We start from the raw sequence: 27441 nt of genomic DNA on the forward strand, positions 1-27441 counted from the left end.
CAACATACTGCCTCCTGAGGTCGGAACGATTGGTGAACGTCGTGTATCCAGAAGGTTGTTAATATTTTCAGCCTTGGCCACCTCAAATAAATAAGTTTTTTTTTTTTTTCACGCTCCTTAAGCCCCACAATATTTTAGAAGCAAATATTTCGACGCGTGTTGAGGAGCTAGGGGCTCACTTTTTACGAGGATTGTATTTCGAGAAATACGTATATTTAAAATCACTTCCAGTCTGAGGCCATCAGAATGTATTTTGTTCTTTGTCAAATGATGGAATTAAGAAGAATTGTGACGCTGATCGAAAATCCAACTTATTGAGGCGTGTCTTACTGACATACGTCAATGGTCTTATGCTGCCGTGCCGCCTTTTTAAGAATGAATGCAGCAATTTATGTGGAAGCCAACGCCATGGAAGAGCTGAATCTAGAGCACCTCGCCGAGAAAACAGTTTCACGACCATGGAACGAGTTACTCTGGTTGGGTGTCAAGGCAAATTACTCGTATAACAACTTAGAAACTTGCATATTTAATCCGGTCTTCAGTTCTTACGCTATACAAATTCACTTTCACCCCAAATAGTACCCTCAGAGCGATTGTTGTATTTTTCTGAAATCTTTCCGTCGTAGTAATATTTCCTAAATGCATTATTACTAGAACATCTATATTTCAACCGAAATCCAGTTACTTATATCACTCACTTTGAGTGACGTTTCTGGCTGTACAACGCTAGAGCGCACGACACTAGAGCGCCGCGACGTTAGGGCGCGCGACTCGAGAGCTCAGCGACATTGGGGAGTTTTCGTAGACCGCGTTTACCCCTCCACTAAGCCCTCCGCAACGAAGGTCACGTGACCTCTGGGGTGACCTTGGGGGGTCACGTGACCTTAGGGTGACCTTGGGGTGACCTTAGGGGGTCACGTGACCTCGCGGTTACGCCGACGGCGACGGCGACGCCGACGCCGCTCAAGCCGGAAACGGGCGCCTAAGAGCTTCGCTCTAAAAAATTGCAGCTGACCTAGCCTCATTAGTTCTTTGATTTTGTATATCGCAGGTATGCAGGGGAGGTTTTCATGTATCCGTCAAAAGACTGGAAAGATCTGCATCTGATAAAGTTGCGCTGAGCTTTCCTTCGATGAGTGTTTTACTGACACTTTTAGCGGTGAACTTTCTTCATTGCGGACATGAACGTCAGAATACCATTTATACTTATGAGAGGGACGTTCAAATAGCCACCAAATACATTGGATCCCAAATGCCTGTCAAGAATAGACCAAATATAGCAAAAGCAGTATATCCGAGAGGTGCACCGCAGCATGAAGAAATCTTAGACTGGTTGCTCCACTCAACTGCTAACATCCCCGGTACCTATATGCCCCAGCCCACTCTCTTGCCAACTTTTCTCTCCGATGTCAATAAACAATTGGTTAGAAAGAGTCGTATCCGTTTTATTATTTTTTTTTATTAAAGGCATATTCAATCAATCAAAAATCACCAATGCTTCAATGCGATGAATCGCAAAATTTTGTTCTGTCTGTGGAGCCGCGGGTACATCACACATTTTGCGGTGTTCACTCATAATGGGGTGCGCTCTCGTGTGGCGCGCTCAACCGGTCGTGCGCTCTCGTGTCGCGCGATCAACAGGTTGTGCGCTCTCGTGACGTGCGCTCTAGTGTCAAGCGCGGTATACTGTCGCAGCGCCCTCGTGTCGCGCGCTCTAACGTCGGCGCTCTAGTGTCGCGCACTCTAAAGGCGCTCTCCCATGATTTACAGCGTTCTTCCTCTGATCTGTGAATTGTTCAATCTTCGTGATTGCCAAAATGGCTGAATACCGAGAAGATACCTCCATAGGTAGGAATTTGCGAGCTTTGGCTGCAGGCAATGGGGCGTTCGGCTCGTATCGAGTTTGTCGTTCCCGTTATTTCGCCTCGAAAGGCAAGTAGCTCTCACGTTTTACAGTGCACCTGGCCTGCCAAAGCGAATACTTTTAGGTGGCGCATTAGTTGTGAGTTATAAAGCTCACACACCTTGCTCGCGGATGCCACGCGAAAAATATAACGGGAATCGAAAAGCTCGAAGGACGGCAAACTTATTTTGTTGATTTTACTAGTTATTTCGGTCGCGTTTTACCGCACATCAACAGCCCACAGGTGGCGCATTTTTCCTATAAATTTGCAAAGAGCGAACACAACTGAGAAAAAAACAAAAAAAGAAAAATACTTAACTCCTATGGAAACCCAGCGAAACCACCCCTCTTCAATCAATAGAGCGCCCTATTGCTTGAAGATCGGTGACTTCGCTGCGTTTCCATAGGAGTTCAGACTTTTCCTTTTTTTTTACTTTTTTCTTACGTAAGTTCGCTCTTTGCAAATTTCATAGAAAAAATGCACCAGCTGTAAGCAGCGCTGCAAAAAATTGTAGCGCGACAAGTTAAGAAGGCGAATTTTGCGGTCGATTTAAAGAGCCTGGCCGCTACTTGAGTCATCCGGTAGTTTGGAACGCGGCACCAGCGCAACATGAGCGAGCAATTGGGCCGGCAATCTTCTTCGGCGAACCAAATTAGCGGCTACTTGATATAAAAACAAACAAACAAAAAAAAAACTAGAGAAAATTAACGCACCTCCGTTCGGTCCTAACTCGTCGCTGCCAAGAGCTCCCACCCGTGCGTACCCTCCGTACACGTGTTACGCGAAAACGTTTTATATTGACTACTTCTCGCTGGAGTTGAAACATGTTGGCGCGAATGTGCAATAGCCCTTAAACACTTCCGTTTCTGAACTAGACTATGGGTCTTGTAGCGTTTTCAGGAAAAAATATACGCATTCTTTGAGGAATGGCCACTTATAGCCACTCTAAGACGTAATCCCTTCCTACATTGAACCAATGAAGAGCAAAGGATTTGTAAATATCCGCTAACCGCAAGTGTGCCAGGGCTACCACACAGATCGCGCCACTGAGTTTGCTGCTCAAAGAAAAAAAAAAGCGAATACGTTTTTGGTTATTTTTGGCCCATCCTTAAAACGGCTAATTGAAACTTTCTGCCACGGGCTAAACCAGCCAATCAAACCTGGATTCTCCGGGACTGACATCCGGTAAGCGGGCTGAACAGAAATCGCTACTCTGGGAATACTCAGTGACTCTAGGCGGGGCCGCTGACCTGTGGACCGGGCTAGACCTGGCTTAGAGCGTGCCGTGACATACACCTGAATTGCGTCTAACGACGTAAATATTACGAGATATTTTTTTTGTGGAAGGTTAATAAGAAAAACGTGTCTCATCTATGCCATTAAAAAAAAAAACATTTTCCATTTCTGTGTTTTTTAAGGTGTGTCAGCTTCGCGAAAAATTTCGAAGATTGAACTCGGCAGACTCAAAGCTAAAACCAAACTTGGAGAACGCTTAAGCTTCGGCTTGAAGAGTGGAACGCGATAGCGTTATCGGGCCCCGTTCGCCGTAGAATCCTGCCTCGCGTGGCCTAGTCAGTAGCGTGTCTGGCTCGCAGCCGAAGGTTCATTGGGTTCCAATCCCGCTTGAAATTTTTCAAATTTTCCTTTAATGCAAATGAATTAATTTTCAATGTGAAAACATTTGAGACATGCGGCGACCTTTATTTGCATTACATGCAATGTTTGAATCCCTTTCAGCGCGTGACGTCACGTTTCACGTGAGCGTTGGGGGTTGTTTGAAATTCCTGCGGGAGGTCATGTGCCATGACGTCATGACCCTATCGACCAATCAGGATCTTCCCGTCACGCCGTCGACGCCAGCTTTCTTGCGACACGAGCCTCTTACCACTCCCGCTTTAATAACTATAACAGATTTTCTCCACCTTCGGCGTCTGTCTGCTAAGCGCGCACCCTCTGACTGACGCCTCAGCCGACAGATGGCGAGAGCGAGGTTCCGGCGGGTGACGGCAGCTCAGCAGGCGGCGGTTCGTTACCACGCCCTTGGCGTCCGGGTAGCGTATCACCGACCGTTCACAGACGCGCTGCCCGGACGCCAAGGGTAACATCATTATAGATACAATTCCGAGAATTGTTGAGGCACTAACGTCTCAATCACAGCTGAATTCATTTTACATAAGATTGACTTTATATAGGGTTCAAAAGCCCCAACAAACCAAAAAAGGGAGAAGAAAATATTGAAATACTCTTTGCACAAATTCATAGAAGAGAAGGAGTTGACGAAGAAAACTACCAAAAGGATTTCGGTACTGTTCCGAAGCAAAGAGAAGTAACAAAATGAAGGGAGGAAAGATGAAAACATCTCTTCACCTGACAGTTTGGACAAGAACACAGCAATGAACCTAAGCTAAAGGGCCAACCTTGCCAGGAACAAAATAAGTAACAAAGGAAAGTGTAGTAAAATTTTAGTTTTCCACCTGGTTGTTTGGTCAACGACACACAAAAGGGAAGCAAAGTTTTAACTACACTTTCCTTTGTTATCTCTGTTTGATCCTCCAATTTTGACCTCTTAGCTTCATTGTTGTGTATTTGTCCAAACTGTCCTTCTAGGGGGTTACTGCACGAACCAATTCTCCGGTACGCATTTGTGCAAAGACCGTCTTTGTTTTTCCTTCTCGCTTTTCTCGGTTTGTTGGGGTTATTGAGTCCTATATAAATTCAAATTTATGTCAAAATAATTCAGTCGTGTTTGAGACTTTGTGTGTTGCATTCGTCCTGCGTTTTTTTCACAGTCTCTGGGTTTTGTCTTAAGTTATGTTCAGTCATCACCAGCTAGTATGCGGCACATCTTTCTGTTCGTTAAGGGAAATATATTGAAACACTGACATAGTTCAGTGCTAGTCGTAGTTTTCATTTTCTTGATAACTATTAATCTCCCGGTCAACCTCAAAGGGACTTTGAACTATACGAACTTGATGCATTCCGAATATTCGTGTTTTCCCATCCACGACGGAGTAAGAAAAAGCAGCATTTAAAGTCCTAAGCTCCACACGGATAAGGTAGATATCTAGCTGGCTCGAGTAGAAAGCCGGTAGACTCACTCCGCATTTGTTTATTTCAATCTTGAATACGTCTGCGACCGCATCATCACGTACGCCTCATTTTCAGTAAAAAAAAAAAAAATAACAAGTAGCGCCGAAATAAAGACTTAACAACTTGGAGATTTGCATGTTTCTCGCGCTACTACCGGCGGGATATTTTCCCCTACTGGTAGGCCAGACTGTCTGTCTGCGAGCGCGGGCAACTCGACATCGGTAAATGGTGTTTTAAGTATACGATAGCATTACTTTAATGTAGAAGTTTCTTCTTGAGTGCTATTCGGTCATAGAAAAACCATATTAATAATCAAATAAACGAAATTCAGTTAAACATCCCGCAAGGATGCTTTTCGATGGTGCCTTTCTCATACTCAAATTTCCTGAGCGTAGGTCTTTGGAAAACAAAAGCTAGAAAACAAAAACTTGCTATTTTCTATTTATGGCAGTACAACAGGAGCGCACCGTCTGGTTGACAATGGTACTGGCTGTTTCCACATCAGTTGACTCAATAATGGTCGGGGCCATATTTTTTATAGTTACGTAAAACAAAAATGTGACAGCAAAGGCCACATTATCGGGAGGAGCATTCAGCCTGATGTGAACGCCGTAGCTAATTTTCTCAAAAACAGGGATTCCAACCAAGGTGACTGCAGCGGGAAAATAACTGCCAGGCTCCTGTGACAGGAGTGTAACACTCACTTGACTTGGACGTGAAGTGCCAGGGAAACATGTACTTCTTCTCTATCCTGAGCATGCTTCGGTACACAAACCACGTGTCGTGAGCAAACAGGATGTCGTCGTTGTCGGACACCACTTTGATGAGTGCTGAGCAAGCGGGTGTCTGGTCGATGCTGTTCTCGTCATGTACCCTCCTGAGAACTCCTTCCAAGTCAATCAGGTCTCCTTCCACGTTGAAGAACCTGAAATTGACCGAGTTTGTGTCATGCGTTCCGCCTTAAAAAAAAGATGAGTTATGCGACTTGTAGTCGATCCCTGCCGCACCCACATATAATCGCCACACACCCTATTTACTTGTCGGCACAATGTACCAAAAACCAGATTTCGATTTTTAAGAGAAAATGTTGCATTTGTGAATTTATGAATCCTAGTCATTTGAAAGAAATTCGCGACGTTTGCGCTTTGGTCAAGTAGATAACTAAAACGACTTGTGTCCAACATCTTCGCTCATGTTCGATTGAAACCGCCCTTAAAAAACTAGGTTCCTTCCTTAAAGACATACTCGAGCCCTGAACTAGTGCAATTAATGACCATAACGATTATCCTTTTTCGGCCTGGTCATAAAGAGCAAGGGTCTCTAAACATACTTTTCTGAAAACTTCATTGTTACTTTACGACATCCCCAACTTCTTCGAAATGCTTAAAGCGTCAGAAGGAACATTATAGTGAGCATACACCCTCACTGAAGGTGTACTCAACGCATGATGAGAAGTAGTCTGCATAAAGACGTCGCGCATTGCGCGGGACGATTTTATAAGGATAATATATCGTAATGTCTGGCGGAAACATTTTAATGTAATTCAGTTAACTGAACCCCCCTGTCAATTATTTCAAGCTGAGTGCTGCATCACAAAAAGCGTACTGATGAAAGCCATTTTTAGTTACCCTGAGTGCAATTTAACCAAATAGTTCGGTGTAGAAGCACTTAAAGTATTTCTGAATATTATTATATACCAGGTACAATAAATTGCATCCCACGAAGCGTTATACACCTTTCTGCCCAGAATATTGCTTCCGACATCACCTAGATTAGACGAGGTGTGTGGGGCATTTGCCTTATCATGACACAACGACTGAAGGAAAAGCACAGAGAAGCTAATACTTCATCAGCGCTCAGTTTGATTCGGGGTCAATCCACGCTTTCAGGGTGTAAATTAATTGACTATAGTAAAAAGTGGTCATATTTTTATATAAAAAAAGAATCTTAGCGTCCCTTGAACTGAAGAAAGATAAATAATTCATAGATTTAGGGTAAATGTGTAACTACGAAATATTGAGTATTCTAAATTGTCGAACATACGATGTAGCCCCGTATACGCCCAGTTGTGCGATTACTGTTCAAAATTAGTATGCAAACAGTAGTGTTTCCAACTTACAGTGCTCTGGTGACGTTCAAGTACTCGTTCGATACGTTCAGGGTCTTGTTCTCGAAGTGATCACTCAAGCCAGCCAGCTGCTTCATCTGCAAATGTACCTGTCGGGTAGAAAGAGAACGAAAACTGTAAATCAAGCACTATCATAGTCGTCGATGAAATCGAAAACCTGGGGTAGGAGTGAATAAAGCCGCACCAAAAAAAATATTGCGAATAAACGCATGCGATCCGAAATTGACGTTTACTAATTCCTAACGGCTTTTCTACAAAGGAAAAAAAACACCAATATACAGACGAAGACAAATAGGAAAAACATGATTAAGCTATTGGCCTGTTGTGTGCTTTATTTTTGTTTTTAACCTTGGTCAGATTGTTTGCGTAGGTTTTGGCGTTCTAAATGTACCAAATAAGACAAGACCTCGTGTAAGCCTTGGAATAGGTGTCAACGTTTTGTCCAGTCTCTTTAAGCCTAAAGAAGTCATACATGTTTTTGCAAAATGTCGGCTACGATTCCTTAGCTTTAGGAGGCTCTTCACTTTGCTTCCAGTCTCAACGCCCTTCGTGCTTGGCGGTAAATCATAGGTTCAGTTTAAACAATATAACGTAGGGGTGAGGGTTACTGTATCTGAAATTATAATACAATTTTATTAATTTTAGGCGCTTGACTGTTGCCATTTCGGTTAACTAATACTGGGAGTTTAAGAAACCAGCTTATTTTGAATTATGGTGAAACAATAAAAAAAACTGGAAAATATCTTTAGGAACAAAACGATTAGCTGCCGAGCACAGTAGCACTAACATAAAGCACAGATACTCTGATATCGACTTTGAAGCTCTAGTTAACACACGATATGGAAAGATTTGTTTTAGATCTAAAACACGAAAAGTGGAAGTCCTGTATAATTCCAGGCTCGCATTTCAGAACCCTTCACTCAAGTTGATCCCATAACGCAGTGGTTCTCAACCATCGACGTTTCGCGGACCCCTTGTGGATCGGTGGAGATGATGGAGGATCCCGTTCGTGGTGAGGGGAAGGGAAACGTATGCGTTAAATATAATTATTACTGAATAAACGGATATAACTAAGGGCAAGCTTGAACTAGACCTCTCTTATTGATATGCACACGAGAAAACTCGCCCGAAAACTAAAACATTTCTTCTCGACCTGAGAAAAGACAACTTTTGTTGCCGGGCTTGACTAATAAGGCAGGGCTTCGCGGACCCCCATATGAGAACCGCTGCCATAACGCATATCGCACGGTAGGTTTTTAATCCTGTGTTCATTTGATAGACAAGTCGAAGAACGACCACTTGGGGTGCGTGGAGAGGAAGCTTGTGCTGTAGAAACCAAATATTATTATGCACAGGCCGCATCCCCCAGTGCGTGTTTCAATATACATAATGATCTCCCCTCCCGCGGGGTCTTATACTGCGTAAAACACGCTGAAGATGAAACTGAAAAAAAAAAAAAGAAACACCGGCAAGCTTTTGGACTAGCTGAAGCCCGAGATCTGTAAAAATGGAAAACAGACAACTGCACACAATACAATTAAAAAAACATTATTGGCTAGAAGACGAGATACGACAAGTTAATCGCTGCTTTAACGAAGCTCGCCACTTATTGGTTTATTTACTTCACAATATTGTAACCTCCTTGGGGTCACTACAGGAGAAGTAATCTCGGCAGGGGTTGCGTATGATCTACACAAATGTGCTGCATATTCGTTGATTGCAGCTGTTTATCTAAAGATAAACAGCTGCAATTTAACAACAACACACGTTGCATGACATATTCACTCAAATATGACAAAAAGTACAAACATTTGAATTTAACACCCACTACTTCTACGTTTGCTCTAATGTACTTTAAAGCCACAGTTCTTAAAAATCTCGTAGACGTTTCACGCTATGCAGGGAAATGAAAGTAACTAATAAATGTGTTCTAGGTGATCAGTAAATTTACAAAAAAATCGGATTTAGAAGTTCCTGGGAAGGAAGTCCCATTCACTTATTGTTTTTGGGAGGAGTGAATATTTAAACATGTGAGTTCTACTCTGGACAGGTTTCATCATTTTGAAGTGACCATTTCTTAATGCACGAATTATTCAATGCTTCAGGTACTTTGTATATTCAATGTTAAATCGACCATGATACAACATGAAAATGTGCTTAATTTGAGCATTCCTATGCCTATAAGCAATAAGTGCAAGGTCAAGTTGTTTTAACATATCACTAACAGGGTCATTTTGTTTATACCTACAAAGTATATAGCGAGATGCAAGTACTTGAACCTTTTTTAGCTTCTCTGTGTGTTTCTTCATATGGGTCCCCATATCATGTTTTCATATTACATGGTGGTTACATATTTTAAATTTATGTTCGGATATCCTAGTGTACGTTTTCAAGAACAGCAGATGTTGTCGACATGCTTTCACATTTCAGATTATTTTCAGTTTTAACGTCTAGGTTTTTCTAACTATAAACTTCTTCCAGATGGGATCCAATCACTGTGTATACCAGAAGTAACTTATTTTCTTTATTTCAAAGCTGCAGTAGTACGTCTTTCTTTCAGTATTATTTGCCATTCCCCATTTTGGCAGAACGACGTGATCTTGTGATGTACGTCTTCTAGGTTAACTTGATCCTCCGAAGTTTTTTTAAATTTGTGTAGATCATGCGTAAATAACTGCAATGGGATGGAACTGTCCATTTTTGGTGCAATACAATTTATGTATAATCAAAATAAAACAAGGCAAAAAATGGAGCCCTGCGGCACGCACGATGATATTCGTAAAATATTCATCATCATCATTTATTAAACCTTAAAGGCCCTTACGGTCATTACACAAGGTGAGGGGTACTAACTGAAAAAAATATTATATAAAGGAACGAACAAAAAGTGGGTTCCATGCTGGAGAACATTGTTAAAGTAACAAAAACAGGGGAAAAATACACTCAAAACATCTTTAGGAAAAACAGCTGATTAAACAGAAAAATACACAAATAAAAACATTTCTATAAACACGGAATGACTTTTCTCTTAGTGCAACTGCTATTAGAGACGTTGCTCTTTATTTCTTCAAATTGTGTTCTGTTTGCCTTATAAGCTGTGATCCAATTAACCACTTCTAAACTGACCTCAATCATCTTAATTTTATTAATAAGATCATTGTGTGCAACTCGGTCAACTTAATTCACTTTGCTGAGTAACTATGGAAAGAATGCGTCGAGCCATATTCGTTGATGTAAAGAAACTTATTTATTTTTAAATAGACGTGTAATAATTTTGATACAATATGCTCCTTTATTTTACAAGTTGTTTTTAAGGAAATCTATCTATAATTGGTGGGGGATTTTTTTATTGCCAGCTTTGAAGATAGATCGGACCTTTCGGCAGCGAAATTCGGAAGGAACCGAGCTTTGCAATAAAGAAGACAAAAATATTAGCGTTAGATATTTCGAACTTCACTCAGTTTATCGTCTTAAAATTGTGTTCTGTATTTTATCAGATTTCTGAACTTTGATTTGTAAGACAAGAAAAAAAATACTTCTTATAAAATAAAAAAAATGTCTGAAATGTTGCGTCATGAAGCCGTAAAATAAAAGCATCAAAAGGACGGCTTTTATTTTTTTAACTGCCCATAACTATGGAATTCAAGATCAGCCCTCTTTTTTTTTCCTATATTCATACAAAGATATAGGTATCACTGCAACTCGGTGTCGAACCTTATACTTTTCCCATTGTATGTGCTCTGGATTCCTCCGGTGGGCTATGTGTCATGTTGAGTTAAGTTTCAATTTCACTTTCTTTTCTTTTTCGTGTTGTTCCTTCTATGATAGCCATCTGTGGCATCGCCCTCCAAAGTGCGACGCTGGCTAATGGCACGCGCCAAGAGCTCGCGCACTACTGCGCGCGCTCTGCTTTTTTCTTACTTGCTCCTTCTCTTTTCCTGCTTCGAAACTTAAACAGTTTGCAATGTACCGCTGCCTAGGCGGCCTCCACAGTTTTTATGACAGATTTTACCTTTTAAATTTCTAAACGGTGCTGGCCATCTGTAATTCTATGTATTTATGCGGAGAGGAAGTCATCTGCTTATTTCGCAGGAGTTGCGGTGATGTCAAAACAAAGCCGAGCTCTGATTGGCTTTGATTGACTGAATAGTGGGTAGACCTAAATGCTAGGCGCATTAAGGTCTACCCACTGTTTTTTTTTTTTTTCATAAGCCAATAAGAGCTCGGCGTTCTGACACCGTCACAATCCGTGTGCAAGAAGCAGACGAACTTGAGTTTTGCACTGTCAAGATGTTCTTAGGACCAATACGCTATTGCTTATGCGGGCAGAAACAGAAGGAGAGGAGGAGACGAGAGCTCGTTGGGACGTCAGATGGCCGATCTATGATTGGAATGATAAGTAGGCAGATGCAAAGCAAGCTTCAAAGCTAATCTGAGCTCGACGTCGTTCCGACGTCGCCGCAACTCCGGCAGAAGAAGCAGACGACTCGCTCCCCGCGTAGTCTTAGATACGCAGGAATGAAGCAACTCACCGCTGTCTCGAAGCTCTCAATGGCAGTCTACACACTTGTCTCGTGCGAAACAACAGAAATGCTTACTCGAAATAGAGGACCTCTCCGAAGCCAAAGACTTACCATATGCCAATAAGGATCCGTAGATTCATAAAGGTGCTCCTGGCTATTGGAGTACTTGAGGTTTTCCAGGAGGAATTTCGAGAGCCTCTCGCAGTACTCAGGCTGATTATTGCAGTAGCGGCTATACATGTTCTTATACTGTTTTTCCATGAGGTCGTGCGTAAGGTAGGCCTCCACCGCGCCGGCGGCGTACGCCTGAGCGTCGTCTGCATACGAACCGTTGGACTGCAGCTCCAGGAATGTCCAGCTTTCAAAGAACGAATACCAGGAGATATGTTACTTATCAGACCAACATTTCAAAGAAAGTCAGTAAAAAATTACAACTATTATGTTGTCGTTAACACGCAACTTGCCTGCTTGCAAACTAACACGAATCTATATTCAGTATCCTTGGTAAAAAGCAATACACTAAAATAATAAGTTATTTTATGAAATATATGTTCAGTAGGGCAGCCCACTGGAAGTATACGTTTAGTATGCACTTATCGTGCTGGGCTTACTTGAATTGTGCTGGGACTAGTAATAATGCACTAAATAAAAACTGCAAAAAGGACATGCAGCATACTTTTGAAAGCATGCGACATGTTAATTTGAAATGCTCTTTAACAATTTGACTTTAGCTAAATTTAACTTGTACGTAATATATACAGTAGCAGTAGTTGTAGGTTGTTTTTCCGGACCTCGATGAGCAAATTGGCGTGTCTACCGCAGGGGGCAGGGAGACCGTAAAATGTTGCTGATTGCTGGAGTGCGCTGGTCTTCGGTGGCGAGGACTGGGAGGAAAAACTGCCAAAAGTGCTTGTGTTCAATAAAAAAACTCACAAAAAAAACTTCACTGACACGTTCGATGAATAAAATCAAACAGAGAGCCACTTGCGCGAACATTCACCGATTCGAAGCTCCGGGATGCCTCAAATGCAGCGCTTCGTGCAGAAGCTCTTGTTTCCGTCCGTCTGCAGTGTGGTTTCTGCTATAGTCGGTTACAAGTCAAGAAGGTAGGGGAAGCTCCTCCCATAAGCGTTGTGCGCCCGTTTCAAATCCATCCTCAGTCGAAAGAATAGTTCCTTGAAAACGCGCCTTGTTCCGATTCAATGAATACATAATGGCTACAGAGTGATGCCAACTTGTCTCCGACCCCCACTTTTTAAGAAAGCGACCTTTGCATTCATCGAAGAGGGAATCGAGCCCCTGAAAGTGGCCTTTGTATCTATGGGAGCGGGAACCTAACCGCCCAAAGTCGTTTTTGTTTCCATCGGAGGGGGAAAATTCTAACCTCCCTCTTGTGGCTTTTGCAATTCTAAGTCAAAGTCGAAAGATAAAGTGGAAATTCGCAGGAAGGCAAAACCCTCTCCCGCGTTGGCCACAATGTGACGGAAACGATGAGACGCTATTCGATGCGGAGGTGGCGGAGAGATATATAAATCCCTTTGAGGCGCATTTGCCGCTACTTTCTTGACCTGTAACTTACTATAGTTAAAGTGAACTAGAGGAGGGGTAGTGAGATGAGGCGCCGCGGCGCGTCATGCATTGCTGTTAAACGGCGCATGTGGAAAGGTCCCGGATGTACGCGGTGGCGCTGCGGACGTTGTGGCTGTAGGATCCGACCGCCTGCGAGCGTTCCGGAGGCCCTGAGCGCGCAGCTTCGGCTTGCGTTTGGTCGATTTTGCAGCATTTGCAGCTCGAAGTTTGCCCCCATTTTGAACCGCTCTTCGCCCCATGTTACCCGTGTCTGCTGTCGTTTATGTCCAATGAAGTACCATGCCGAATCGACGTCGACAACGCCACTGCTTCGCTCCGGGGTGCCAGACAGGCTATCAATGGCGGAAAGGTGAGCAGCCGTCGCTGTTCTCAGTACCCAAGGAGGAAGAACAAAGAAAACTTTGGGAACGGAACTTGCATCGCAAGGATAAGCTCCTCGACGAAACGTGTTCGGTGTGTGAGCTTCATTTTGAGCCATCGTTTATAACGCGAGACTTCGTTCACGTTGTAAACGGAGAAGAGGTGCGCATTCCGCGCGGAAAGCCGCAGCTCTTGCCTGGCGCTGTGCCGACGTTGCTGTCGAATGCTCCAAGCTACCTGTCAAAGAAAGCGTCGCAGCCGAGGCCCCCGAGAAAGCGAAAGAACGCCGATGCTTCCTCAGTTGACGGTAAAAAAAAGCAAAACACTGCCTCTCCAACTGCCTGCAGCAGCACTGGCAGCACCACACCGGTTGCAGCCGATACTGGGGCGTTTGATGAAGCTGATGAAGCCTGTATGCCCGAAGAATACTCCAAGCTGTGTGTCCCCTCCGAGTACTGGAGCTGTCACCAAGTTCCGAGCCTCAGTGGTCTCGTGTATTGTAAACTTAAAATGTGTGACAATGAAGTTTTATCCGAGAGAGTAGTGATTTTTTCACGAGACAGCAGGCCTGGAGTTGTATACACTGTTCATCTTTGTGGCCGTATGGCTGAAAGAGGACGCGTCGTCAGCTGCGAGGAAGCGGAGGTTCTTCTCCGAGACGTCGACTCGTATCGTCTCTGTGGAGGTGCCGTGCCGACGAGCGACGTGCCAAGATCCTACCTTACAAAGGGCCTTGAGGGGCAAGTGGTCACCCGTGAGGGCACATACTTCAGCAACCGCTGCACAGGAAAAGAACCAACTGAAGGTGTGTATCAGTGCCACTTGGGAAGAATTAAGAATGTCATGCCAACATCGTCTTTGTCGAATCGAACATAGTAAATTGCGATGTCTGATGCATTGTTATTTAAGCTGAAAGATGTTTTTGGTTTCAATTTTAAATGTTTTCTTTTTTTCTTCACAGGACAAGCATGCATCTCCTGCCGATACCTGAGAAAGGCGCTTCTAACACGGCGGTCAAGGGTTCAGCGATCAGTCAAGAAGCACGTCCAAAGCATCACTCAGAAGCTCCGTGCGGCTGCGCAAAAGAACCGAAGACTGTTGTCTCGCAATGCTAACCTCCAAGCCCAGCTCAAGCAAATGCAAGATGATAATGCCTCAAAACCTGACGAAGTACTACAGGCAGAGATTGCAACCTTGCCTCCCAAGCAGCAAGAATGCGTTAGGCAGTGTTTTTCAGCAGCAAAGAAGAGAAGCTCGAAGGGAAACACTCTACCAAGCAAAAGTATTTTGAAGCGCTACCTCAGAATCTACAAGAGCGGGTATGGTTTCAATCACAAGGTGCTGAAACAACTAAAGCAGAAAACGAGGCACATCAGTAGCTTTAAAAGACGTGGTGGCCTTTTAGTGGATGAGGTCAAACTTTCTGAGCACCTCACTGTAACACCTTCTGGACACATTGAAGGCTTTGTCGACATGGGACCTACTATGACTGAGGGGCAGAATGTTGTCTGTGACCATGACATGATCATCATGTTCGTCCCATTCACTGGTGAATGGACTCAAATTATAGGTGCGTTTGCCACCAATGGAAATGCCAAGGCAGAGGAGCTTGCAAAAGTTCTAATAGAGGCTACAATCCTGGCTGAAGCAAGCGGACTCATTGTTGATTTCCTCACTTCAGACGGTGCTTCATGGAACCGTCGAATGTGGAAAATCTTGGGGATCGGCGTTAAGTAAGGAAAAGTTACCTGCAAGCTTGAGCACCCTGTTGATTCATCTCGGCATCTCCATTTCCTGTCAGATTTTCCTCATTTACTCAAGTGCCTCAGGAATACGCTCCTCAAGTATCCATTGAACACCCCAGATGGAATGGTAGGTGTTATTACTTCGTAACAAAACAAGCACTTTGCAATTTTGCTCTTTCTGATCTCGCGTTTCTTGCTATGCCGATGCAGAGTCATTTCATAAAAGCTATAATCAAAAGCATTTATATACTCGTGCTTTAACACGCATGTCTTTATGTGAAAAAGGCAATATGGATGCAATATGTTACGGCTACTGTTTCAGGTCTCCATGCGGCCTGTAAGGGAAGCATTCAAGAAAGACTCAAGCAATGTCACCCTGAACGCGATGCCCGGTCTTACATCTGTCCACCTTCAACCAAATGGATTTGAAAAAATGAGGGTGTCCTTCGCCTTCCAACTCTTGGAGACCGTGTCATCAATGGACTCCAGTTCTTCCAGGATGAGCTAGAGTCCTCGTGCAGCAGCTTCGATGCAACATTGTCCTTCTTTAGGTAAGCAGAAACCTGCTAATCAATTAGTTTGCTGCCCTTTGACCTAATGAACCCGTCGGAGAAATAATGAAAACACGTGCTAAGTACCTTTGAAGGACTACGTGAGAGAAAATTTGTATTTGTTAAGTCTGTAGCCTCTGTCTACATTCCGCTATAATATTTTTAATTTTTAGTGAGCAGAGCATGAAAATTTAATTTGTCTATCGCAGCAGTTTTGACTTGTATTGACAATGGGAAGTGCTAGCAAACTGTATGAGTCTATTTGTATTCTTTCAGAATCATCAACCGCCTGATCAAGATCATGACTTCCCGCTTCACAGCAAAAGCTCTGCGTCCAGGGTCCAAAGAAGTGGAGTTCGTGAAGGAATTTCTTGATTTTTTGTCTTCTTGGGAGACCCATGCAAAAGGAGTGGGGGGATTTTTGAGCGACTCCACAGCAGATGGCCTTAGGGTCACAGTATCCAGCACTTTAGCTTTCTTAGATTACCTCACAGCACACGGTTTCAGTTACCTCATGACATCTCGGTTAAGTCAGGATACCCTTGAAAATTTATTTGGGATTGTCAGACAATCTAGTGGCTCCAACGACCATCCAACGCCAACGCAATTCTTAATTATTGTCAACTGCCTGTCTTTTTATAATTTGGCAAAAGTAGCAAGCTCGGGCAACGCCGAAGTGAATGAGTCAGTTCTTTGCTCAATGCATCTGATGGCTCAACTGCAGAAGCCAAAGTTGCCGAAATCGACAAACAGATTGAGGCGGGGAACTTGGGGTCCGCAGAGTGTATGCTCCGTAGCGTCCCTAGCGAACACTAAGGATACGTAGAGCAAAAAAGCGATTCCCGGTTAATACATTACATGGCAGGGTATGTAGCTCGCAGGTTCCTTGCCCGCAGCAATTGTTCAGAGTGCCGCAGCCTTTTTTTGGGGAGCTCTTCCGACAAGGAAAACTGCGGGTTTGCGAAAATTTGCGACAAAGGTGGGCTTTTGTATCGTTCCCACGCTCTCTTCCTCGCCGTGAAGAAACTGGAGGATATTTTTACTTTCTTTTTCAGTAAAACGAAGCTGTGCAGCAACAGCATTGTCAATATTATGTTGCTGGTGGAATCCCGCTTCCGCCATACCATAGGCTGCAGCCAACATGCAAGTGTGCTCACGGCAGCATTGGTAAAGTTTTACGTTTTAACAAGGCTTCACTTTTATGTGAAAGGGCTGAACCAGTCGCGAGAATCACGTAGAAAAAAAAAGATGCACACAAAAATCAGTCGCTGTTCCTAGCTAGGATTGCTCCAAACACGCCCTACGTTGCCCTTCGAGTGTGATAGAAATGTAAATACTGTAAATGACTTAATTTTTGCGAATCGCCTACAAATTGCGAAAAATGGGTCCCTCGAACAATTCCGGTAAAATGTAAACACATTGGAATCTATAGTGAGATCCCACCGTGTCGCAAAAATTAGGTTCCCCAAACAATTCCGGTAAAATGTAAACACATTGAATCTATAGTGAGATTCCACCGTGTCGCGAAAATTAGGTACCTCGAACAATTCTGGTAAAATGTAAACACATTGGAATCGATAGTGAGATCCCACCGTGTCGTGAAAATTGGAACCCGCGAATTATTTCAAAACTTCAGCTTTGACCTAAAAGCTGAATCTAAGAGAGCTTAAGTGCTGGATACTGTGACTCTATGCTGTGTTTATGAATTTCTCTAAGGCTTTTGACGGTTCCTCACCAGCGGTTACTAAAAAAGTTAGGCAGTCTAAATCTTCACCCTATGTACACCATTTGGATCCTTAATTTTCTCTCGCACCGAACACAATCGGTAATTTTCAACAAAGGAACTTCTTATACAATAAATGTAATATTTGGAGTTCCACAGGGCTCAGTTCTTGGACCGCTTCTTTTTCTTGTTTATATCAATTTTCAGAATCGCCTTTGCAATCAGCCATTAAAGACTGGAACAGTCTACCTGAATCAGTTGCGGGTCTGGCGGACGTTGCTCTTTTCAGAGACGCCTGTGAAACATTGTTCAGTGACTTTTTCTTTAGGCGTACTGTGCGTGTACACCACCTGTATTTTATACCTTTATAGGTATGTGCACTTGCGTTACCACTGACTGTCGTCTGCTTGGTTAGTTGAAGCACACTGTATACCTACTTTTTTTCTTTTAAGTATGTGCTGATGTTTTTTCTTTCTCACATTCGCGTGTATTTTGTATTAGAATTTAGTCAGCTTGTACCCTCCACCCTCATTTAATGCCTTCGGGCGACTTGAGGACAATAAATGAAATGAAATATATGTAATCGCAAAATATTGAGTCCACCAAAAATAAGTCGTTTACAGTATTGTGTTTTTGCTGAGCTGAACTAATAAAAAGTGTATTCATGTATAAATAACAGGTTGTTTGCTGTCTCATGAGTTCTTTTTGTCCAGCAGTATTTACCCAACAGGTTTCTTTGAAATTGGCTTAACGAGACGCATAATGATGAATCAATAAAGGAGATTAAACATTGGGAGTAGCTTTGCACGGTTTCTATATTAGGGATAAAAGGCATGGCCTGTTGAAACGATCGCATGCCATTCTTGAGGCTTGAGGTGTGATTGTTTAAATATCTAGGAACCATCAGTATGATCCTGTCTCAATAATATAACTAGCAATTTATGCGGCGAGTGAAGGACTTCTTGCCCATTAAATAGCTTCACCCTGTTTCTAATGACAGGCTCCTAACAAATTCACCTGCCATTAAATAAAAAGTGCAAGAACACTTGGGTTTCGAAACGCCGCCCAGGAAATTGGTCAGGCGGTGTTCGCCTTCCACGTCGCGCATTTCTGCTTCGTACCCCGCGCAAAGCGAACACTGCGTCTATTTTGTGTCGCTTATTTCTTTTAAGGGATTCGAACCTAAAACGGCAAACATTTCGAGCAGGAAAGCTTCAACAAAGAGTCTTCAGTCACGCAGCAAAAGCAATGCGAGCCGCTCCGGCCACCCGCTTCATCCAGCCCATGCATTCGCGACCCCCTCTCGTGCCGTCGACACGAAGTGCGGCCGCCGTCAGAGCGCTCTGACCTCACTACCCCCCTCTAGTTCACTTTACTATAGTCAATGCCTTCCGATTTCCTACTGAAATATTTTTTTCCGAACAAAGGCTCCTCGGCTGCAGGGTTGTTAATTGCTAACTAGTGTGTGAAAAAATAGTTTTTTTATATAGGGTGTTACAAGTCACCAGGCTCAATCTAAAATGGACCGTAAAAATCGACGCCTGCACGTAGAAATCTTAACTTTTCGTCAAAGGTGTACTTCACAGGTCGGTTTTTTCTTGTAAAATTACAAACGCAGCTTTCTTTCTGTAAAAAATAAGGCCAAGAAACTTGTCGACGGCGGGCAGCAACGCAGACAACAGGGGCCCAGTAACGGGGTGTGTTTGGCGTTCGTATTGATAGATGGCGCTACCTCCTTATCGCGACGGCTAGCGACCACCATGGTTTATTAAAATGAACATAATCTTGTTTAAAGTGTACGTTCAGTTAAAAAATAAATGAGGACAATAAAACCAAAACGTTAAGTAAAAAAAAAAAACGTGTCTGCATAACGGCGGCGCTTTTGCTGCCAACGGATTTCGTCTGCGTGTCGATTGCTTTCTTTCGCTGCTCGGCTGCACCTTCGGACGCTGCCCCCGACGCCATCTATCAATACCGACGCCAAACACACCCCGCTACTGGACTTGGTCGTCTGGGTCACCGCCTGCCTTAGACCCTGGCAAGTTTCTTGGCCCTATTTTTTACTAAAAGAGAACTACGCTTTGTAATTTTACGAGAAAAAAAAAAAAAAAAAACGACCTGTGAAATACACCTCTGAAGAAAATTTTAGATGGCTACGCGCACGCGTCAATTTTTACGGTCCATTTTAGATCGAGCCTCGTGACTTGGATCACCCTATAGATGATGTTCCTAAACCTGCCTCTTCCCCTCTATTTTTCTAACTTTCTGCCAAAGTAGTAAAATTATACCAGAAAATGACGAGTAAATACGCTTAATAAACAGGCGGGAGTGAAGGGCTTTGCCATTCTCCACTGCCAAACGATATCAGCTTCCTGCCGGAAAAGCCAGGAAAAAATATAAAAAGAGAAAAAGAAAGCCAACCCTGGGGGGGAGGGGTGGGGGTTTGAAGAGGGTTAAGAGGCCACTATAGCGGTGCGAGCAGGCGAGCTTAGCTTTGCTTGTTCATTTCGACACGAGACCTACATACGATCTCGTGTGGCGATGTACATCCCATTAAAAAAAGGAAAAAAAAGAAAAAAAGACTTCTTCGAAAGTGTTTCTTTCTGCGACTTTTTACAAAGCATGTGAGGGAAAGAGTCCCTATACTGTTTCAGGAAACCATTTGATGGTGGCCATTTTTAATCAATTTAGAAGCACATTGAAAACTAGAACAGAATGTATATGCTAGTGATGCTTTGTGAGTGTTTGTGTGTGTTTGCGTGCGTGCGCGCGTGTGTGTCATTTGTCTCGTTGGCGCGGTGTGGAAATGACGTTTCGTCAAGCGTGATTTCTAAAGCGGTAGCTTTACAGGCCCAACCACGCTCACCTTCACGTAATCAGAATCACGTAACCTCTGTAGCTGAAGTGCTCATGGCTGAGGCGATGGCGCCTAAAACGTAAGCGCCTGTCAGGTAAGCTCGTAAGTGCCGGTTCCGTAAGCTCCGTTCGCGTAAGCGCAGTTCGCGCAGGCACCGGTAGCTGAAGGCGCCCGTGTGAGCAAACACACACAACGAAATTGACGTCATAGACTTCCATTCACGTTTAAAATTACTGTGAAATGTGTGGTCTGCGGGAAAAGGGGAAATAAAGACATTCTTTTCATTTCCAAAGTGGGGTCTGGAAGGCGATTGATGGGTCTGACAAGCACGTAGCTCATGGGGATGAAAATGTTGTCTTTATTATTTTTTGTCCGGAGTCCATACATTTCACTTTCATCTTAAAATGTCCCCACAAAGTGTGTCTGGTCATTTTATTTTTCGATTTGCATCGCGTTCGCTCGATTTATACTCCATTCACCCTTAAAGGGGCCCTGCAATCATATTTAAGCGTCTACCTTTTTTGCGGTTTCCACGTCTCTTGAAGTTCGGGCAAGCCAGTGGGCACGGAGAGAGTTACTAAATATCAGTGCGTCATATTTTAACCGGGCGACGCGGAAACCTCCTCCACCGACGTGGGCGACCCGCGGTACCGAAAGCGCGCAAAATGTGACGTCTTTGGTCCTGTGTTTACTACTGGTCAGAGCTGCTAAAAGCTCCTTTTTAGTCGAAATACAAAATATAAGTGGCGCGAAACGTTTCAATTATTTATGAAAGTAGTTTTTGTTCACTATTTTAGATCAGAAAAGAAACGAATGCAGTTTATAAAGTGTGGAAACAAGAAATGACCACTCGACATACCCTCCACCAAGCAGTGGAAAGTCGGCGCATAGAAGAAAGGAGTAGTGGGATAAGGCGCCGACACGCGAAGGTCCCGGACGTATGCGACGGCGCTGCGGTCGTATGGACAGGAGGATCCGACCGGCTCCGAGCGCTCCAAAGGCCTTCGGCGAGAAGCTTTGTCTTGCGGTTTGGCCGTTTCGCGGTATGGCAGCGCGAAGTGGCTCCCATTCTGAACTGATATTTACCCCGTGTTTGCTGTCGTTTGTGGCCAATGAAGTCTCATGCCGAATTAGTGTTTAATTGCGCAGCAAATGCAATGAGAGCCGCTCTGCTTGCCCGCTGCATACAGCCTATCCAGAACATGGTTTAGTGGCGCCCTCTCGCGCCGTCGACACGGAGTGCGGCGGCTAGGAGCGCTCACATGAGCCCACTACCCCTCCTCTAGTTCACGGCAACTCAAGCAACCAAGGACGTCAGGAGGGAGGTTATTTTTTTGCTTGTTTTTTGTAATCTTGATTTGCCTATAAATTAAAAAAAAAACGAATTTTGAAAAAATAAAAAGTTTCGCAACGTTGCTACGTTCTGTGCGCTCAGGTTCGGTGCAAATTAATAACCAGTAAAAAATTCCTTGCAGGGCCCCTTTAAGCTGAGAAGAAAAGCTCCGCCTTTTTTCCTTCTTGCCAACACAACTGCGAACACGCAGGCACACGCAACCAATGAACTGCGGAAACCAGCGAGCTCGCGCTGAAGACGGAATGCCAGAGGCCGCCGCTGTTCCGCTATCGGCGTCGGTGCGACGTCACCAGTGGGCTATAAAAAGGACACACCGGATTGCGCGACAGCGAAGAACATCCTGGATGCCGCTAAATAAAGTTCTTCGCGGAATTCTACCACTTCATGCTTGTATCTGCCCGCGAACATCGCAGGTTCCATGGCACTCGTTTATTTGACCGCGTAACTATATAATTTTATCCTTCTGTACATCGAAGCTATGCACGCGCACTCACTCCTTTACAAATGCCCCAAAACGTTAAGGACTTCTTGAAGCTCCTATTTTCAGTGCTCTCGTGTATGGCGTACGGTTTCCTCACTCTCCAAAGCGAGGAATACATACGCGCTGGGCTGTGAAGAAGGCACACCTGGATGTTGATCTATCAACACATCATATCGGATTAACAAACAGGAAGCGACCGGACACAGAGTTGAGGCGAACGGGTTATGCATGTCTTCCATGTCTCGAGCTCGAGCGGGCCGCTGCGCACTCAAGAGAACATGCATGAGTTAAATTGTTTAGAGTCTACGTTGTACTTTTTCTTATTATTTACCTAACCAGGCGGAGTTCCGCCGAAATGTTTACATTTTAGAACAGAATGTATATGCTAGTGATACTTTGTGAGTGTTTGTGTGTGTTTGCCAATTTAACCAATTTAACCAACTCTAACCAATTTAACTCATGCATGTTCTCTTGAGTGCGCAGCGGCCCGCTGGAATGCGAACCATGAAAGGCATGAAAAGTGCACTTCCTTATCTGCCCACTGACAGCCGGCGAGCCGCTGTTCACCGGCCGGTGAGAGGCCAGAACATAAACTACACTCTTAACGTAAATCAAGTACCCATAAAGTATACATCTTATTATGATTTAAGTTTTTTAGAAGAGTGATTTTAGTACGTTTAACAGTACTAACTGTGTACATCTGGTGTACTAAAATGTGAACTTATAGTATGAGTGTATACTCCTTTTCACCTCAAGAAGAAAGGATGTTTCGCGCAGTGTTCATACGTCGTGCGAAGTTGTTCTTAAATATATTTGGTTGTGGGAGGAAAAGCGATGATTTTAGTGTTTGAAGCATATATGGAATCGAAGAAATTCACCCACATATACCTTAATTCTCTACATAAAAATGGAAATTAATATTGTTCCGTGGGGAGTCGGATTTTTTATACAACGGTTCTTGAGGTGAGAACGAGTATAGTATACTTTCAGTATTCTAATAATATACTTTTTTGTTTCATAAAAAATCAAAAATGTATGTTTTAGTATATCCACTAAGGACATAAAGATATAGTTTTATTGTATTGCTTTTTTACCAAGGGTAGTGTTAGGTGTACGTACATGGTATATAGAATTTTGAACTCGTGAAATGTGAAAACTATTTATGTTTAAACAAAACTTAATTGCTGAAGAATATTCTAGATTACAAGTAATTTCGACAAATGTATGTCGTTTGCATATAAATATGCATAACGTTATTCAGCGAAGTGATACACGTAACATTTTGAGCTATTTCTAGTTTTTTCATGGCAATATGAATATATTTTTTTTCGTTTTCAAGACATCTTTAGGTTGTGTCTTATCAAACCCTACGTACGTTATCTAAACAGTACGAATATTTCAAAAAACAAAACTATTCAGGAAATGAAATAAAAAGAAAAATATTTTTCGAACGCATTGCTTAAAAAGGGGGAAAAAATAATGGCACTCATGCATATTTCCGAAAGTAGTCAAGATACGCAACGAAGTTGCATTTAAAATAGTAAAAAACCAACGCTACCAACTTTGAAGAGCGGCTTGATAGTCGACCGATACAACTTATTAAGATAGGTAATGTACAGTACGCATTAAAGGCTACAGTAATACAATTAATATTTTTTTGGCCCTGCTGGAAAACCTGTGTTTTAGTTTTTCTACACACTAAAGAAAGCGAGTAGTGCTTGCCTCCTTAAAGGAGGAACTCGCGTGTATCATATATTTCTCTACAAAGGGAATAAATTTCCTCTTACAAAACGGGGAGGAAATTTCCTACCCCTAAGAAGGGAGGGAAGTTGCCACCTATTTTTGCTCGTGGAGAAAACGTTCCTCCCCTAAGGGAGGCAAATTGCCACCTGTTTTCGTCCAATGGAGGAAACTTTCTGCCCTCGTGCAATTCATATAGCTCCACCAGATGGCGCTCAATACAGAAAAAAAAATGTTGGTGAAGCCCCATTTGCTTTTTAACGTCCTTTGACTCTTGAACGCTACATGGTAAATACCGTACATACATACATACATATACAAAACACAAGCCGCACACCGCATACCCCACAACCTCTCCACCTACGCTCAGTTCGCACTCTTTCTATGTATGGCAGTCTTATTTTTGTATCCGACTTGGCCGGTGACTGCCATCATTTGCCGCATAAACACGAAAGACGGAGCAAATATTACTCATGCTTGATACATTATTTCAATTGTCTCTTGGAATAGCCCCATCTCTTAATTCAATACCCTGATCAAAGCAAATGTAGATCATTAGGCTAATTAACTAAAATTTAATCATTATCTTTTTAATAAGTTCGAAAAATCATGTTGGCAATGCAGTGTTGAAATGCAGTACACTGGTGCTGAAATTTGCAACCAAGCCATTGCTTGATCGGAGTGTTCAGTGCAAGTGTAATCTAGTTTCAGTTTCGGTGGGGTAATAATTAATTTTATTTGTTGCACAAGTATTTCAATGAATTTTTCAACCAAAAAATATTACTGGTTTTAACAAGACTCGTTGCAACAGCAGAGAAATATATCTTGGGTCACGCTTTGTTGCCCGTATTAGAGAAATTTAATATTGTTTTAATATTCTAACCTGGAGCATTTTTCCTACAAAAAGCAACTGCCGGGAGTGATAAGGACCCCCGAACCACGAGTTTGGTATTGCAGCAGACAGCTCAAATGAAACTGTCTTTGGTGATATAATGCAACCGCTTGAAAACATCACGTTGCCCAAGTCAGAAAGTTAAAAAACCCGTATTGGGAGTTTTAGATCGATCAGTCACTTCCGCAACTCTATAAGCAATCCGTTATGGGTATGGCCTCCGCTATATATACCGTAGCGGAGCCGCGATTTCATGGTTTAGAGAACGCTTGCAAAACGTAGCAGAATATGACGTTACGAGAGCTAACGCATTGCAGCTATTTCCGACACTAAAGGCCCGTTCACACTCTTGCGACCGAGTACGACCGAGTACGACTGAGAGAGACGAGGATCTCTTACAACTTCTTAAATGTTTTTAGAATGAGGGAACACACTGGTATTGTGGCGCCATCTATGCGGTGACCCTGGAACTGCATTTCACAAGAGCGAAGGTTTTGCGGGATTTCCGAGGTCAAATGTGCGTAATAACCATAGAAAGGCTCGTTTATAACATTGACAAAAGTTTTTCGAGCCAAAAAAGAAAGGATAATGCGCGAGAAATAAAAAAAAAATATGCCGGACCGCCGAGTTTACACTGCTTCCCAATAGATGGCGCCAGTGTGTTCTCTGGTTTAAGAAGTTTTAAGGAACCCAGGTTTAAGAGGTCGCAAGCAGTCGCAAGAGTGCGAACGGGCCTTAAAGCTAAAATAGAAGTTTGTACAGCAATTGTTAGTAATTTTCCATACATGTCACTATCTAAATAGAACCCTAATTTATTATCGAGTAAGCTTATGTTAATCCTTGCTTCTTTTAAAAGTACGCCCAGTACATTTGCAACAAGTAGACTTGAGATCCACGTTGTTGACGCCGGGTCGGCTTGGTCGTGCACTACAGCTGCGCTCTTTTCGGGGCACAAGGGAAACCGCGCGATAATGGACTAAGTCGTCTGCATAAAAAAAAAAAAGTGCAACGGCGTTCTTCTTTCACTTCATTATTATTATTTCTTTTCTTGCGAGTGCGTTATTTGCTATGTAGCACACAGTAGCAGGAGATGCCGCACAAACTAAAAGAGCGGCGGTGAGCCGTCCGCTGTGGTGAATCATCGTTCCTTCAAGACCGCGGATCCGGCCTCCCTCCCCCACTTCGCCCCACAACCAGAATGGAATTTCTGTACTACCTTTTTTTACAAGTGGACTCTTGAATGAATAGTTGACCTTTTTTCCCGGATCCGTTGCTTCGTTCCTTCGCCTAATCGTCATTTCAGTGTCATTTCTTGTGCGGGGCTATGGTTAAAAAAAAAAAAAAAAACGCGTGTTTCCGCAAGCCGGTTGAGGTCCCGATGTTCACGGACTACAGCGTGTGTCGGACGCAGTCGCTCGCCGCAACGCAGTGCTCGTTCCTATCGACTGGATATGCTGTTCTGTTTTACACAGAACTGAAATAAACTTCGCACTGATTACCTTTCGCTGTATGGGACGTACGTTTTATTTCAAGAGTATATGTTACTCGCGGAGGTGACGGGGCTAAAAACGTAGAGACGTGCCGACTCAAATAAAACAGCGATCACGCAAAAACAAAAAACAAAATTAAGATCATGGCGATTTGGTTTTTGTGTGCCCTACTTGTTATCAAAGTGAAAGCAAATAGGCAGGCGAGCTGGTTAAAGATAGATATAGTTTCGTGTCTTTCCGTCCTTTTTTTTTTGTTCCCTCGCTCCAGGGTTACTATATCTACTTGTCACGTAGGAAGTAACGCGACGAAAGTGGTCGTACTTCCCATTCCAGTGATAAGCCACCACCTGTACTTATCGCAGCAGCAAGGTTTCCTCCACCATGAACAAGCCCGATCTCGAAGCGGGCATATACGGTGTGATTCTCGCGAAACACACGCCGCACTACGGGCGTCGCTTTTTTTTTTTTCTTGTTAAACTAGTGTATTTTGTTTATCCCCCGCAGCTCCGTTTTTTTGTTGTTTTTTTTTTCTCCTAGCGCCGCGCATGGGCAGTAGTGGGACTGCTCTAGGTGACGCTAGCCAAGCCCTCAAGTTGCCGTCACTGCCATTGAACATGTTCGCGGCGGCCGTTCGACCGCCACTGCCGCCGCGAACATGGGGGAGGAAGTGTTGTCCCTTTTTAAAGCACCACCAGGTTGCGCTGCATCTAAATCGGTGAAATGGAGGAACGGGTGAAATTTCCTCCTTTCCGTAGGCGACAGGGAGGAACTTCACTTTTTTCTCCATTTCTCCTCCCTCTTTTTTTTTTAGAGTGTAGTTATATCCAACAGCTATCAAGCCGCTCGTAAAAGTTGGTATCGCCAGCTCGACGTCAGTGGACTGAACGTCCGAATGTAGTTTTGGGGTGCTACATATGAGACAAGGGGTGTACCCTATACACCTTCTATTTCTAAGAGTGCACAATATCAATTGCCCGTTCTGTGGCTCAGTGATTGCTTCTGAAACTGGCTAA

At 43.4% G+C, this 27441-nt stretch overlaps 1 protein-coding gene across 4 annotated transcripts in view; it reads right to left on the bottom strand.

The window, feature by feature from the left end:
* The window catches only part of LOC8039972 (putative phospholipase B-like 2), a 74639-nt gene that overhangs the window by 21824 nt on the left and 25374 nt on the right, over positions 1-27441 (bottom strand). For all 4 annotated transcript variants that reach the window (XM_040213514.3, XM_040213520.3, XM_042291017.1 and 1 more), the window contains 3 exons: positions 11757-12003; positions 7114-7211; positions 5699-5919 (listed from right to left, as the gene is read on the bottom strand). In XM_040213514.3, coding sequence (XP_040069448.2) covers positions 5699-5919; positions 7114-7211; positions 11757-12003 — 566 coding nt within the window. The remainder of the gene's footprint in view (positions 1-5698; positions 5920-7113; positions 7212-11756; positions 12004-27441) is intronic.

The sequence above is a fragment of the Ixodes scapularis genome, unplaced genomic scaffold (assembly GCF_016920785.2).
Source record: "Ixodes scapularis isolate PalLabHiFi unplaced genomic scaffold, ASM1692078v2 PGA_scaffold1__304_contigs__length_218370807, whole genome shotgun sequence".
Classification (NCBI taxonomy): domain Eukaryota; kingdom Metazoa; phylum Arthropoda; class Arachnida; order Ixodida; family Ixodidae; genus Ixodes; species Ixodes scapularis.